The sequence below is a fragment of the Neomonachus schauinslandi genome, chromosome 5 (assembly GCF_002201575.2).
Source record: "Neomonachus schauinslandi chromosome 5, ASM220157v2, whole genome shotgun sequence".
Lineage (NCBI taxonomy): Eukaryota > Metazoa > Chordata > Mammalia > Carnivora > Phocidae > Neomonachus > Neomonachus schauinslandi.
The window spans coordinates 138,819,001-138,832,735 of NC_058407.1; the positions used below are offsets into that span (position 1 = coordinate 138,819,001).

The 13,735-nt window shown below is 67.5% G+C and overlaps 4 protein-coding genes across 8 annotated transcripts in view; 2 read left to right on the forward strand and 2 right to left on the reverse strand.

Moving 5' to 3' along the window:
• The window catches only part of MAPK8IP3 (mitogen-activated protein kinase 8 interacting protein 3), a 47,501-nt gene extending 37,171 nt beyond the window's left edge, over positions 1-10,330 (forward strand). For all 3 annotated transcript variants that reach the window (XM_021698093.1, XM_044915572.1, XM_044915571.1), the window contains 21 exons: positions 264-416; positions 1,060-1,141; positions 2,212-2,342; positions 2,772-2,828; positions 2,911-3,081; positions 3,801-3,927; positions 4,118-4,213; positions 4,323-4,478; positions 5,042-5,207; positions 5,917-6,099; positions 6,190-6,379; positions 6,484-6,603; positions 6,682-6,762; positions 6,851-6,918; positions 7,017-7,165; positions 7,567-7,738; positions 7,825-7,938; positions 8,119-8,157; positions 8,331-8,510; positions 8,618-8,767; positions 8,838-10,330. In XM_021698093.1, coding sequence (XP_021553768.1) covers positions 264-416; positions 1,060-1,141; positions 2,212-2,342; positions 2,772-2,828; positions 2,911-3,081; positions 3,801-3,927; positions 4,118-4,213; positions 4,323-4,478; positions 5,042-5,207; positions 5,917-6,099; positions 6,190-6,379; positions 6,484-6,603; positions 6,682-6,762; positions 6,851-6,918; positions 7,017-7,165; positions 7,567-7,738; positions 7,825-7,938; positions 8,119-8,157; positions 8,331-8,510; positions 8,618-8,767; positions 8,838-8,959 — 2,707 coding nt within the window. In that variant the 3' untranslated portion in view covers positions 8,960-10,330. The remainder of the gene's footprint in view (positions 1-263; positions 417-1,059; positions 1,142-2,211; positions 2,343-2,771; positions 2,829-2,910; positions 3,082-3,800; positions 3,928-4,117; positions 4,214-4,322; positions 4,479-5,041; positions 5,208-5,916; positions 6,100-6,189; positions 6,380-6,483; positions 6,604-6,681; positions 6,763-6,850; positions 6,919-7,016; positions 7,166-7,566; positions 7,739-7,824; positions 7,939-8,118; positions 8,158-8,330; positions 8,511-8,617; positions 8,768-8,837) is intronic.
• On the reverse strand, positions 10,324-11,422 carry NME3 (NME/NM23 nucleoside diphosphate kinase 3). 2 transcript variants are annotated; one of them, XM_021698091.2, is made up of 5 exons: positions 11,253-11,422; positions 11,041-11,171; positions 10,839-10,940; positions 10,647-10,759; positions 10,324-10,571 (listed from the first exon to the last, which is right to left on the reverse strand). In XM_021698091.2, exons 1-5 carry the CDS (start codon positions 11,380-11,382, stop codon positions 10,454-10,456), a joined length of 594 nt encoding a protein of 197 aa, XP_021553766.1. In that variant the 5' UTR covers positions 11,383-11,422; the 3' UTR covers positions 10,324-10,453. The 2 variants fall into 2 exon arrangements, with proteins under 2 accessions (XP_021553766.1, XP_021553765.1); XM_021698090.1 differs by having other exon boundaries at positions 10,370-10,571; positions 10,655-10,759.
• A 7-nt stretch (positions 11,423-11,429) lies between these two features.
• MRPS34 (mitochondrial ribosomal protein S34) lies at positions 11,430-13,236 on the reverse strand. Of its 2 annotated transcripts, none has more exons than XM_044915574.1 (3): positions 12,311-13,236; positions 12,140-12,221; positions 11,430-12,085 (listed from the first exon to the last, which is right to left on the reverse strand). In XM_044915574.1, exons 1-3 carry the CDS (start codon positions 12,629-12,631, stop codon positions 11,790-11,792), a joined length of 699 nt encoding a protein of 232 aa, XP_044771509.1. In that variant the 5' UTR covers positions 12,632-13,236; the 3' UTR covers positions 11,430-11,789. The 2 variants fall into 2 exon arrangements, with proteins under 2 accessions (XP_044771509.1, XP_021553767.1); XM_021698092.2 differs by having other exon boundaries at positions 11,431-12,085; positions 12,179-12,221; positions 12,311-12,787.
• The window catches only part of EME2 (essential meiotic structure-specific endonuclease subunit 2), an 8,422-nt gene continuing 7,439 nt past the window's right edge, over positions 12,753-13,735 (forward strand). Inside the window, exons 1-3 of the mRNA XM_044915573.1 lie at positions 12,753-13,002; positions 13,140-13,276; positions 13,580-13,672. Coding sequence (XP_044771508.1) covers positions 12,753-13,002; positions 13,140-13,276; positions 13,580-13,672 — 480 coding nt within the window. The remainder of the gene's footprint in view (positions 13,003-13,139; positions 13,277-13,579; positions 13,673-13,735) is intronic.

A 13,735-nucleotide genomic window follows, 5' to 3' on the forward strand; every position in this document is an offset into this window, starting at 1 on the left:
AAAAAAAAAAAAGGAATGCTCTCCTCTAGCAGGGCCGTTGCTGAGATAGCCTGCCTCCAGGGCTGGGGCCTCCCTGTAACAACCCCGGGGAGGGCCCAGACCCACATGGCCCAGCTCACCCCTCTAGGGTCACCGCCTTTCCCTGCATTGTGCAGTGGGGGGGTCCCCTCTCAGACCCCTGCAGGTGGGCAGACCTCGTTGAGCCCCCATCACACCGCGTGCACAGCAGTTCACACAGACTTCTCGACTCTGTCTTCTCAAAGAAACGCTCTGAATGTGGTGAAGAATGACCTCATCGCCAAGGTGGACCAGCTGTCCGGGGAGCAGGAGGTGCTCAAAGGGGACTTGGAAGCCGCCAGGCAGGCCAAACTCAGGCTGGAGGGCCGCATCAAAGACCTGGAGGAGGAGCTGAGGAGGTGAGCCCAGGCCTGGGGCTGGGCCCCTGGGAGGAGGTGGGGCTCCTAGAAGGGGGGGCAGACCCCCCCAGTCCCTCCTGTCCAGGTTCCCTCTGGAGGACACTCCCCCAGTGGCTCACCTCTGTGCTCACCGTGCAGCCTGCCCCTCCTCCCTCAGTTCCAACTCACACTGGAGCCGCCTCCGGGCCCAGCTGCCCCCTCTTCTCCCCCATCCAGGCCCAGGTCCTGTATCGTCCGCCTGCCTCCTCTTCTCCCTTAGAAGGCACGGTGTCCTGTCTCTGGCAGCCTTCATAGGTTCCTTCGGGAGAAGGGCGCAGAGGAACCCCAGGAAGATATGGGGTCCCCTTCCCAGCACTTTGCGCTTCGTGGTGGCCTTTCTCTTCCAGCCTGATGCTCCCCCCAGGGGTGGAAAGGGGAGGGTGGGAGGTGGGCCTGTGGGGATGGCAGACCTGCTGGTGCTGGCCAGCCGTCTGTACAGCTAGCCTGCCTTCCCCATCCCCTGCTCCTGCACTGGGGCGGCCAGGACACACATCCGGCCGTCAGGCTGCGTGCGAGCAGGGCAGTGGGGCGCTGGTCCCCCAGGGCCTGAGCCAGAGTGCCCCTGGGCCTCCACCCCTGCCACAATTCCCTCCTTGTCCTGCAGAGTGAAGTCAGAGGCCATTGTCGCCCGCCGAGAGCCCAAAGAAGAGGTGGAGGATGTAAGCAGCTATCTCTGTACAGAATTGGTATATTCCACTATTAACATGCGGGGCATGGGGGGCGGGCAGCGCGGGGCGGGTCTCGGGGCCCTCCTCACCCCTTCTGTGTCCTCCCCTCTGCCCTTTCCTGGCGGGAACCCCCATTCAGCCTTAGGGGCCCACATCCCCCGTCAGGTGCAAGGACGGTCCTGAGGACAGCCCTCTGCTCCTTGGGGGCTTGTAACTGACTGTTGCAGGGAGGCCTGAGGGAAAGGGTGTGTCAGGGCCTTTTCTCTCACCCCCATCGACCCCCTTTTGGCCCGGGCCCAGCGACCGGGCTGCCTTCCTTCAGCAGATGGCAGGGCCCGGCTCCTAGCCCAAGGTGGGCCGTGGACACTGACCCCACCACTCATTAGCTCTGTTATTTTCGGGGGTGTCTGATGCACATATCAGGGTGCTGGCCACATATTCCTTCGGCCCACCCTGCGCAGCCCCCACCTCTGAGTACCCTAGGAGAGAAACAGAGGTGCAGGTGAATTGTGGAGCCAAAGGACATGTCGATCGGCACCTGGGACTCCTTGAGTGGGCCTGGAGGCTCATGCTCACTGGCCTGGCAACCCCCCATGGTCCCTCACCCCTGTGCCAGCCTGTAGCAGCCCAGGACACAGCTACTCGGAGCAGACTGGGTCCTGCCCCAGCACTCACAGATGGCAGACCCCACACAGATCTGCCAAAATCTCCAGCGTCCCCCTGGGACCTTGTGTCCCCCGGTCCTGCTCACTGGACCTTCCCTAGAACCTCTCTTCCTGTGGTTCCCCCCGGGACCAGCATCACCTGTTAGTGCTGACTGAAAGCATTTGGGATTGCCGTGGGGTCCAGGGGTTGTGAGAAAAGTCAGTGTTATGCTCCTCAAGTATGTCATGTGACCTTCTGGAAAAGTTACTTTTTCGGGGGTGGGCAGACTCCCCATATGCCCTCCCCACTGCATTTGCCTGAAGATCTGTGGGAATCCGGAGGCCAGCCTGGAGAGGAAGTGTGGTGTGAGCTGGTCTCCGAGGGCGCCGGACGGACCTGCTGGCCAGCCCCTCCCTGGCTGAACGGCAGTGCCCTCCCTGCAGGACAAGATCCCCATAGCACAGCGCCGCCGCTTCACGCGGGTGGAGATGGCCCGTGTGCTCATGGAGCGCAACCAGTACAAGGAGAGGCTGATGGAGCTCCAGGAGGCTGTGCGGTGGACCGAGATGATCAGGTGGGCCCCCTCCTCCTGTCCTGGCCACCCTCGGGTCTCCATTTGTGAGCTGTGATCACTGTAGGAGGCCCTGACAGTGGGAATAAGGCTGACTCCCCCCACCTCCCTCTCTCGCAGGAGGACTGGAAGGGGGCCTGGTGGGAGCCTGTGGGGGGGCCTGGCTGGTCTAGACTGGGCTGGGGCATGTTGGGGGCTGGTGTGCCGGGACCCCTCCAGGAAGCTGTGACTGACCCCACCCAGGAGCACCTTCTCCCTGAGGCTGATCCCCGGTGCGTCTGTGGGGGGGCCTCCCCAGCACCCTGAGACATCCCAGGCAAGGGAGGCTCAGGGTTGGCCTGGGCAGGGCCTAGTGGGTGGGTGTCGTCTGGGGGCAAGTCAGCCTGGACGCGGGCTGAGCAGCACCCGCCCCCCACCACCGCTCCCCTGTAGAGCGTCCCGAGAGCATCCATCTGTCCAGGAGAAGAAGAAGTCCACCATCTGGCAATTGTGAGTTGGGGGTGCCAGGATGGGGAGGAGGCAGGGAAGGCACCCCTTTGGCTGCCCCTCACTTCCATGCCTCCACTGGCAGCTTCAGCCGCCTCTTCAGCTCCTCGTCCAGCCCCCCTCCGGCCAAGCGGTCCTATCCCTCGGTGAACATCCATTACAAGTCCCCCACCACGGCCGGCTTCAGCCAGCGCCGCAGCCACGCTATGTGCCCCATCTCTGCTGGCAGCCGGCCCCTGGAGTTCTTCCCCGACGAGTGAGTGTCCCGCAGGCTGCCCTGCTCCTCGTGCTGGCCTGCACGGGTGGGGGGCTGAGGGGGACCGTGGGCCCCAGGGTCCCGCCCCTCCAGGCTCTGAGGCAGGAGCAACCCCTGCCTCACCACCTGGGGGATGTGGTCCGTGGCGGGAAGGAGGCTGGCCAGCATCCGAGGCCGACCTCTCTGGGCCGCACCCTGCCCCCTTCCAGCCTGACCGGATGCACGGGATGTCCCTGGGCACTACCCCCCAGTCCCCGCCCTGCATCCCAGAGGGCTGCACACAGCCCTTCCGCTGTCCCGGCCCTCCGCCCTTGGAGATGGCACTGCGGCTGGCAGCCAGGCCAGGCCGCACCCCAGGCTGTGGCCTGCACCCCTGTGCTCCACAGAGATTCCTGGGGCCCATAGGAAGCTGGCAGTGTGGGGCTGCTTCCAGGGAATAACTCTCTGTTCGGAATTTTGTGTTTTCCTTAGTTTTGATACCAAGATTTTGGCTCCAGGGCAGAAGTGGGGAATTGTGTGTCTTGAGCCAGAAGACAGGCCCCGGGGAGGGGAGGCGGCACCGTAGGGCACGCTTGGCGGGAGCCGGACAGGGGCAGGTGTGGGTGCGCCTGTGCGGGGAGAGCCACGGTCCTGCTGCCTGGGCGCTGGGCCCAGGCATGCTCCGTGCAGGGCAGGCCTGCGGGCCTGCGCAGGAAGTAACCTGTGTGCCTCCTGCCCAGTGACTGCACGTCCTCCACCCGCCGGGAGCAGAAGCGCGAGCAATACCGCCAGGTGCGCGAGCACGTGCGCAACGACGATGGGCGGCTGCAGGCCTGCGGCTGGAGCCTGCCGGCCAAGTACAAGCAGGTGCTGCAGGGGGCGCGGGGCGCGGGAGGCTGGGGGGGTGCTGGGGCAGGCAGGACGGCAGCTGGGGAGCCGCCTGGGCAGCCCCGCAGTGCCCCCACGGCCCCACCTATGGAGGGCCCAGCTCTTGCTGCCTGGGCCGGCTCTCTGCCCCAGGACTCGTGCCCACGTGGCCTCTGCCTTGTGGTTGCAGCTGAGTCCCAACGGGGGCCAGGAGGACACGCGGATGAAGAACGTGCCTGTCCCCGTGTACTGCCGCCCTCTGGTGGAGAAAGACCCAACCATGAAGGTGAGCTGGCCCCATGGGCCTGACAGATGGGGGCGGGTGGGCTGTGGTGGGGGCCCCCGGGGGCCGGCGCAGGGGAGTGGGCTCACTGACCCCATGGCCGCTCTCCCAGCTGTGGTGTGCCGCGGGCGTGAACCTGAGTGGGTGGAAACCGAGCGAGGACGACTCTGGGAACGGAGTCAGGCCTTCGCCAGGCCGTGACCCTCTGACCTGCGACCGGGAAGTGGAAGGAGAAACCAAGAGCAATCACACGTCCCCCGAGAAGAAGGTCAGAGCAGACGGCCGGGCCAGGGACCCCCGTCCCGTTGCTCCCAGCAGTGGAGTCGTGTTGAGAGTGACAGAAACAGGACAGCTGGGGACGGTGCCGCAGGATGGGGCTCATATGAGGTCCCCGCCCCCTGTCCAGGGAAGGCGGGGGCCTGTGCTGCCTCCTGGGTGGGTGGGGACATGTGGGGGCCAGAGGCTCAGCAGACAGTAGGCTGGAGGGGTCAGGCCCCCAGGGGCGTCTCCCTCCTTGCAAGCTGTGTGCAGGAGCGTGGGTGGGGCTGAGAACAGGAGGCTGGCGGAAAAGGCTTCACACACACGGGGTCCAAGGCGTCATTCTGTGGCCCAGACTGGCTTGGGGGACAGGGACCGAGGCACTGGAGCTCAGTCCTCCTCCATGGGAGTGAGGCCATGCACACCAGCGGTCTAGAGGGGACATTCTGTCTGCGAGGGAGGACAGCCACATCCCCTGAGGCCGCAGGCAGGGCTGCACCCTGAGAGAGGTCAGGAGGCCCCCAGGACCCGTGCGGCCGCTGGAGAAGCCTGCTCTCCCATGCTCTGAAACAGGCGAAAGAGCTCCCTGAGCCGGACGCCACCTCCAGCCGCGTGTGGATCCTCACCAGCACCCTGACCACCAGCAAAGTGGTCATCATCGATGCCAACCAGCCAGGCACCGTGGTGGACCAGTTCACCGTCTGCAATGCCCACGTCCTGTGCATCTCCAGCATTCCAGGTGAGGGCCGGCAGCGCGGGCTCTGCGCCACTCCACAGACGGCTGGGATGGTAGGAGGCCGCTGAGCCACACCAGCCTTGCTTGGGACATGCTGTGGACACACGGGAGCCCGTGGGGGTGTCCAGAGGGGAGCACACTGATAGTCTTGCCCCTTAGTCCTGTGAACAACTAGGAGAAGACCCCAAGGTGATGCTCACTCACTTGCCTGGAAGGAGATGGGCCACAGGACAGATTGAAATATCAGTCAGGCACTGAGCACGGACCTGCCGGTGGGCCCGGTTCCCACTGCCCAGCTGCTGCGGGGAGAGCGGCGGCCGGCGGAGGCTTGGCTTTGCCTCTCAGCAGCATTCCTCATGCCAGCATTTGGGGGTGGCCAGGGCCCTGCCGGGGGCAATTTTCCAAGATGGCCCAAGCTGCTCAGAGTTCTTAACTTTCTGACACATGATCAGAGTTGTTTGCTCCCAGAGACCAGAGTCTCGCTCCTCCATGCCTCTTGCTGGCTTTCCAGGCCTGCAGGCCATGGTTGTGAGTAGGTACTCACGTGCTGAGGCCAAGCTGGCCTGAGAGCCTGGGGCCCACTGTGCTCTCTGCATCAGCAGGCGGCTCCCACCTCCTTCCCCGGCACCCCCATCGGGACGTGAGCCCTGGGTGTGGTCTGGTAGAAGGGGCTCCTCGGTGTGGGGTGATGGGGCCATGACTCTCCCCCCAGCGGCCAGTGACAGTGACTACCCCCCGGGGGAGATCTTCCTGGACAGCGACGTGAACCCCGAGGATTCCGGTGCCGACGGCGTGCTGGCGGGCATCACCCTGGTGGGCTGCGCCACCCGTTGCAACGTGCCTCGCAGCAACTGCTCCTCCCGAGGGGATACCCCAGTGCTGGACAAGGGCCAGGGTGAGCTGGGCCTGCGCCCGGGCGGCCGCCTGCCCTAAGCCCCTTTGTTCCTCCCCACCACCCGGCCACGCTCACCCTTCCCTTCTGCAGGGGAGGTGGCTACTGTCGCCAGCGGGAAGGTCAACCCATCTCAGTCCACGGAGGAGGCCACAGAAGCCACGGAGGTGCCAGACTCCGGGCCTAGTGAGGCAGAGGCAGCTGCGGTGCGGCCTGGGCCCCTCACGGAGCATGTCTTCACTGACCTGGCCCCTGCCCCGGCCCCCAGTGCCCAGCCTGGCAGGTGGGCTCTCTCAGGACGGGGCGGACGGAGGGGAGGGGAGACTGGCCGAGGTGGGCGGGGACGGGCTCCCACGGGCCACCCTGGAGCAGCCATCCTTCCTGCAGCGAGAACGGGCCGGAGGCCGACACAGGTGGGGTGCAGCCCGAGCCGGAGCCCAGCGCAGACCCTGCGGGGGCCAGCAATAGCGCTGCCCCCACCATGTGGCTGGGAGCCCAGAACGGCTGGTAGGTAGGGCTCTGGGGCAGGGGTTGGGGAGGGTCTCCTGGGCGAGCACCCCTGCCCACCGTGGCCTCCTCCCACAGGCTCTACGTGCACTCAGCTGTGGCAAACTGGAAGAAGTGTCTGCACTCCATCAAGCTAAAGGACTCTGTGCTGAGCCTGGTGTACGTGACCCCAGCTGAGGCCGGGGCGTCAGGAGGGAGGGGCTGGCCAGCGGCCTAAGCCCGCTCGCTCACCACCATCCCATTCCAGGCATGTGAAAGGGCGAGTTCTGGTGGCCCTGGCCGATGGGACTCTGGCCATCTTCCACCGAGGTGAAGGTGAGGTCCGGGGGCTCTGGGCGGGTGAGTGGCCACCCCTTCCGCGGGCAGAGGTAGGCCCTGGCCAGGCCTGAGCAGGTGTCTGGGGCTCTCTGCAGATGGCCAGTGGGACCTGAGCAACTATCACCTTATGGACCTGGGCCACCCCCACCACTCCATCCGCTGCATGGCCGTCGTGTGTGACCGCGTCTGGTGTGGCTACAAAAACAAGGTGCACGTCATCCAGCCCAAGACGATGCAGATTGAGGTGCGTGCTGGTAGCAGGAGGGCCTCGCGGGAGGGCAAGTGGCTCCTGCTGGTGGACGGCACTCCCAGCGTGCCTTCTAATGGGCCCTGGGGGCGTTGTGCGGTCAAGGGAGGCGACTACGTCACAGCCGGCAAAGGGTAGCTGGGCCGTGAGCGCCAGTCCGTCTGGGTTGTACCTGCTGCTTTACTCGGCAGCGAGTCAGGCCGAGACCCACAGGGGTCCCGCACACCTCCCCAGGGTGGGGTCGTGACTACAGCTCCTCACAGGAGCCTGCACCCCAAGGGGCAAAGCAGGCACTAGACTGAAGGCCGCAGTGAGCTGCATGGGCGTCACCGTGACCCAGCGGCCGTGGTGGGTTCAGAGCCCCCACCCCCGCTGACGGCACTGCCATGACCCCACAGAAGTCATTCGACGCCCACCCACGGCGGGAGAGCCAAGTGCGGCAGCTGGCGTGGATCGGGGATGGGGTGTGGGTGTCCATCCGCTTGGATTCTACGTTGAGGCTCTACCACGCCCACACCCACCAGCACCTGCAGGACGTGGACATCGAGCCCTACGTCAGCAAGATGCTGGGTGAGGGGCTGCGCCGGGCTCAGGCGTCAGGGCAGGGAGGGCCCCCCACACCAGCCGTGCTGACTGCCTTGCCCTCCTCACCCCAGGCACAGGCAAGCTGGGCTTCTCCTTCGTGCGGATCACAGCCCTGCTCATCGCGGGCAACCGCCTCTGGGTGGGCACCGGCAACGGAGTGGTCATCTCCATCCCGCTGACCGAGAGTGAGTGACCCCCCGCCCCGACATCTGCACAGGTGGTGGTGACTGCTGCTGAGTGACAAGAGTCGGGTGGGGTGGGGGGGGCACGATCGGCCAGGCCTCGCTCCGGGGGACGGGGATGCTGCCCGCCCTTCCCGTGACTTGTCTCCTCTCCCTTCCATGCTGCGCCCCTCACCTCCGCAGCCGTGGTCCTGCACCGAGGCCAGCTCCTGGGGCTCCGAGGTGAGTCCAGAGCACCTGCCTCCTGCCCTCGCAAGGAGGGCCCCACCTGAGATGCCCTGTGGGCTGAGGCTGGCCTTGCCCCTTGGCGGTGGGCGCTCTCCCACGAACCGCCCTTGCCTGCTGGGAAGCTGGTCTACTCAGGCTCAGGCCCTGTGGCCCTTCTCTCTCTTCAGCTAACAAAACCTCCCCCACATCTGGGGAGGGAGCCCGCCCTGGGGGTGTCATCCACGTGTATGGTGATGACAGCAGTGACAAATCAGCCAGCAGCTTCATCCCCTACTGCTCCATGGCCCAGGCCCAGCTCTGCTTCCACGGGCACCGTGATGCCGTCAAATTCTTTGTGTCGGTGCCAGGTGAGGGGCTGGGCCCCATTCCTGCCGGGCTGCCGCGTGGCCTCCCTCCGCGAGCCTGCGTGGGGGGCGCTGGCCACCCGGCTGAGCTCCCTGTGTCCTGACAACAGGGAACGTGTTGGCCACTCTCAACGGCAGCGTGCTCGACAGCCCCTCCGAGAGCCCCGGGCCTGCCGCCCCTGCCTCAGACGCCGAGGGCCAGAAGCTGAAGAACGTGCTGGTGCTGAGCGGCGGGGAGGGCTACATTGACTTCCGCATCGGTGAGTTGGCGCTGCCCGGGGTCCCGGGATCCCCAGCAGGGCCATCCCATCACCACGGCTCTTTGTCCAGGGGACGGAGAGGATGATGACACTGAGGAGAACACCGGGGATGTGAGCCAGGTGAAGCCCCTGCTGTCCAAGGCAGAGCGCAGCCACATCATCGTGTGGCAGGTGTCCTACAGCCCCGAGTGAGGCTCCGGCCTCCCCCGCCCCGCCTGCCTGACGCCAACGTGTACATACAGCCCCACCTGCCTGCCCACTGCCTGCCCCGCAGGCAGCCCGGCGCCCGCCCCTCTTATAACCTCTCAACCTGCAGCTTTCACCTTAGGGCCGGGCCTCCCCAAAGGCAGGCAGCAATGCGGGTCTGGCTGGGAGGGAGGGACCCTCACCAGGAGGGGAAGAACCTCTCGGGACACGTGCCCCAGCAGCTTCTGGCTTGCCCCCGATCCCAAGTTCTCCCATCTGGGGGGCATTTTGGGGCCAGAGCAAGGCAGGAGGTAGGTCGGGCCGGAAGAAGGCCCTATAGGCGGCTCCCAGCTCCACCCTGGACCCCCCACTTCCCTCACTCCCAGGACCCCCCAGAGCAGGAAGTAGGGATTTCAGCCAGCCAAGTCTTTCCAGCTGGAGCCCACTCGCCTTTGCCTGCTGCCTGAAGGGGTGGGCCTGACCCTAAGGGAGCCGGCCCGGCCACTGGCCTTCCCTGGGCCCCCCTGCACCCACACCCTGATGCCTGTCCCAGGAATTGGCATGGAAGCACGTAGCCAGGCTGCCTAAGGCAGCTGCTTGAGAAGCCAGATGCCCTCTTGCTGCTCACTCCGTGTGGCCAGCTCTCCCGGCTCTCCCTGGGCAGAAGACCCACCTGGTAGGAGCAGGCTCTGGAGTCCTCCCCCTCCCAGAATCCCCTAGGGTGGAATTTCTCAGGCTGCCAAGGCAGGCCCAGGCCTCAGGAAGAAGGGGAGGCCCCTGGCCTCTTCTGGGGTCAGTCCTAGGACACAGGCTCAGCCTCAGGGTGACAGGGGGACACGTGGTTCAGGGCCTGCCTCCCACACAGTCTCCAAGGAGCCCAGCTCCCAAGACACACTATGAAGTGCCTAGGGCCGGCAGCATGGCCTGCTCCCCTGAGGGCAACTGAAGACGAGCCTGCGAGGGCTCGCAGCAGAAGCTGCCTCCAGCCGGCTCTAGGCATGGATGCCTGCCGGCTTTGAGGGGTGCCGCCCTGGACTGTCACCTCCCTGACCTGCCCAGGTCCAGGCCTTACTCCTGCTCCAGAGGCCCTGCTGCCCACCCACCTCCCACCAGAGAAGCACAGATCTCGGGCAGCCACCCCACGAGCCCAGCCGGCCACCGTCACGTGCAGCTGCAGGCTTCTCCCCACCACCCTGCCACTCTCCACTGTGATGTACGTCCAGTCCCTTCTGTTCCCATGGGGCCGTGAAGTGACTCGGGGGCTAGCCGGGTGGGTGCAGCTGGGGGAAGGGGCTGGGTGGTGATTCTCCTGAGGCTTTGGCCCTGCAAGCGAACCCACGTATCTGCTCTGTATGTAATAAATGTCTTAACATCGTAGCCCTGTGTCCCTGGGCCCAGACCAGCGGGAGCGTTTGCTTCACTTTATTGTCTCAACAAATGCTGGCCCAAGCTGCGGGCCAGGACGGGCCACAAACTGGAGGGGCCCACGGGGCCGGGCGGCTACTCGTACAGCCAGTGCCCAGCGCTGTCCTCCCAGCACAGCAGCTCTTCGCCGCGGAACCAGAGCGCGATCTCGCGGCGGGCGCTCTCCACCGAGTCGCTGCCGTGGATCACGTTCCTGCGGGAGAGCTGCATGAGCGCCAGCGGCCGCTGGGGCGTGGCAGGGGCTGGGCGCGCGCTCGGACCGCCTTACTTGCCAACCTCGACGCAGAAGTCCCCACGGATGGTGCCAGGAGCGGCGTCGGCCGGGTCGGTGGCCCCGATGAGCGCCCGCGAGGCGCGCACCACGTCCAGCCCCTGCCACACCTGCGCGCGGGCCGGCGGGACTCAATGCACCGGCCTTCGGTCGGTCCCGCCCACCCGCCCGCCCGCGGCCCGCACTCACCATGGCCACCACCGGTCCCGAGACCATGTAGTCCACCAGCCGGCCATAGAAGGGGCGCTCGCGCAGCTCGGCGTAGTGCTCGCGCAGCAGCTCGTCCGAGGCCTGCGGCGGGCTGGGGTGGGGACGAGCCGCGCGCGCCGGGGTCCCCGCCCGCCCGCCCGCCGCCACCCGCGCCCCGCCGCCGCCCCCCGCGCGCCCTCACCTGCACCAGCTTCAGCGCCACCAGCTTGAAGCCCTTGCGCTCGAAGCGCCGCACGATCTCGCCCACGAGCCGCCGCTGCACGCCATCGGGCTTCACGGCCACGAAGGTGCGCTCGTGCACGCCGCCGCAGGCTGCGGGGGCCCGCGGGGTCGGGGCGCGTCAGGCCTGGCCGCTCCCGCTCCCCCACCCCCACCCCGGCCCGCGCCGCTCACCCGCCGGGAAGAGGTGGGCGAGCACGGTCAGCAGCAGGCACAGCATGATGGCGATGGCGGCGGCGGCGGCGGCGGACGGGAGGGGCCTGCGCTTAAAGGGGCCGGGCGGCAGCTGCCCAGGGATCCCCATTCCTCGGGCACCGCGGGGCCGGGCGCCCCACACGGTCGGCTTCTCCTCCCCAGCCCTGCCCACAACCTGCTGTGGCTGCCCAACCCCAAACTCAAAAAAACCACAACCCAGGGCACTGGTTCTGCCTTTATTCGCGCGCAAACGGTTCCCGGCTGAGTCCGGCAAGGGCCGCACGTAGGGGGTAAGCGACTGGCGCGGGCACTGGGGCTCCGCGCTGCCAGCCCCGCCGCCCCCCGCTTCCCCGTGGCGGCCAGCTCGCCCAGAGCAAAGGCGCGAGGGGCAGGGCCTGGCTCCACGCTCCCGGGGGGGGGGGGGGGGGCTGTCCCAGCTGCAGCCCAAAGGCGTCTTCATTCACAAACCGGGGCCCAGCGCCAGACACCTGTCCCGCGGCAACCCAGTGCTGGCACTTAGACTGGCGTGGCCTTGGCCTTTTTCTTCGCCTCCTGTCTCGCAGGGTAGTCCCAGGGATCCACTCGGGTCCGCTCCAGATTCAGCATGGGCTCCTCGGTGCTGGAGTCCCCCTTTTTCTGCCGCTCTGCTAGAATCATGGCCCGGATGAGCGGCGGGTAGGGCACGCAGCGCGGAGCGTCCTCGGGCGGCGCGGGCGTGAACGCGGTGAAGGCCGCCTCCTCGTGCTTGGGCACCAGCCGCCAGTCGTGGTACATGACCTGCCCAATCTCCCGGGCCTCGCTCTCCGTCCGTCCTGGGAAAGAAGGCCGGGGCTGAGCGCACATGCATTCGCGGGGCAGGCTGTGACCGGCAGCCGGGGGCCCCCGCCCGGTCCCCAGCGCCTCACCTTTGAAGGTCAGCACACCCCAGGCCTTCCCGTGCTCCAGGTTCTGCAAAGCAAGCGCACAGAGCGTCGGCTCGGAGCGCGCGCTCGCCCCCTCCCCGAGGCCGGGGCCCCGGGGAACCCACGCGCACGCACCTGCGCCGTGTAGTCGGGCCGCACGCGCGTCAGGCGCCAGTAGCACGGCTCGTCGTGCTGCCACAGCCAGGACTTGCGCGTGACCAAGCGGCCCAGGCCGAAGAGCGGCAGGCGGCTGAGCAGCTGCAAGAGGCTGCTCTCCCGACGCACATCGGCCCAGGCGCGGACCGGCAGCCGGCGGCCAGAGTACGGCCGCGTCAGCGTCTCGTAGTCCAGGGCATAGCGCTGCGAGTCGCGCGGCCGGTTTCGCTGCTCCCGCAGGGCCCGCACGCGACGGGCCAGCTCGGCGATGAGCCGCGGCCGCACCTTCTTCCGCGCCATGGTCTGAGCCCCGCTCGTCCGTGCAGCGACCGGAAGCCGCGCCGCCGCCGCCGGAAGCGGCCAGTGTCCCGCCGAAAGGCGTCCGGGTGCGGCCGGAAGCTGAGTGGAGGCCGGGCCGGCTATGGCGCGGGAGGGCTCCGGGAGGGCGGGGTGCTCGCGCCGGGCGGGGGCCCGGGGCGGGGGGCCGTGGCGGCCCCCGACCTGGGAGGTCTCGGACTCGGACGGCGAGGGCCCCGCTGGCGCGGAGGCCGGCGCGACGGCCTGCGGGCCGGTGGAGGAACGCAGGGCGGCGGCGGAGGAGCGCAGGGCGGTGGCCGAGGCGCTGCGGCCCGAGCAGGCCCTGCGGCGCGTGGCGGTGCGCGTGGACGCAGGTGCGGGGGGCGCCCCGGAATTGGGTCGGTTTCCCAGCCGGGCAGGCGCGTGGTGTGGAGGCGGCTGGGCCCAGGCCGGGGATCCGCTCTCCGCAGCCGGGCACTGACGACAGCCGTGTCCCTGCGGCCTCTTGCAGCCCTTCTGGAAGATGCTGGTGCCGACATCCTGCTGGAGGCCCTGCGCGCCCTGGGCTGTGAGTACCACGTTGAACCCCAGCGGCCGGCCCGGAGCCTCAGGTGGACCAGAGCGAAGCCGGACCCTTGTCCCCGCACTGTGAGTGTCTTGGAGCTACAGAGTGCACTCTTGGCCTGTTTGCTCCCCGTAACTTCATGTAAGTCTGCGGGTTTTGCACACCAGTAAGCTAGAAGCAGGAACGCTGAGGGGGTGCCGGTGAGTTGCAGGGTTGGCGTCAGTGGACCTGAACTGACCTTGGACTTGCCCGGGGGTGGGACGTGGGTCACCTGTAGAACAGTCCCCGTGCGGCCTGGGCTTGGCTGTGGCCACGAGCCTCAGAGCCACTGGAATGGCCAGGGCAGGGCCCTGGGTGGGCAGCAGTGTCTCTGGATGTCCCCACAGGTGCCTTCGGAGGTGTGGGCTGCAGATGAGCAGGACGTCCTTCTGCTCCTGGAGCCGGAAGAGTTTCTGCAGGGCATCCAGCAGCTGACCCAGGTGCGGGGGGGGGGGGGGGGGGGGGGCGCCGCGCGGCCCCGCCCGCCCGCCCCGCCGCCCGGG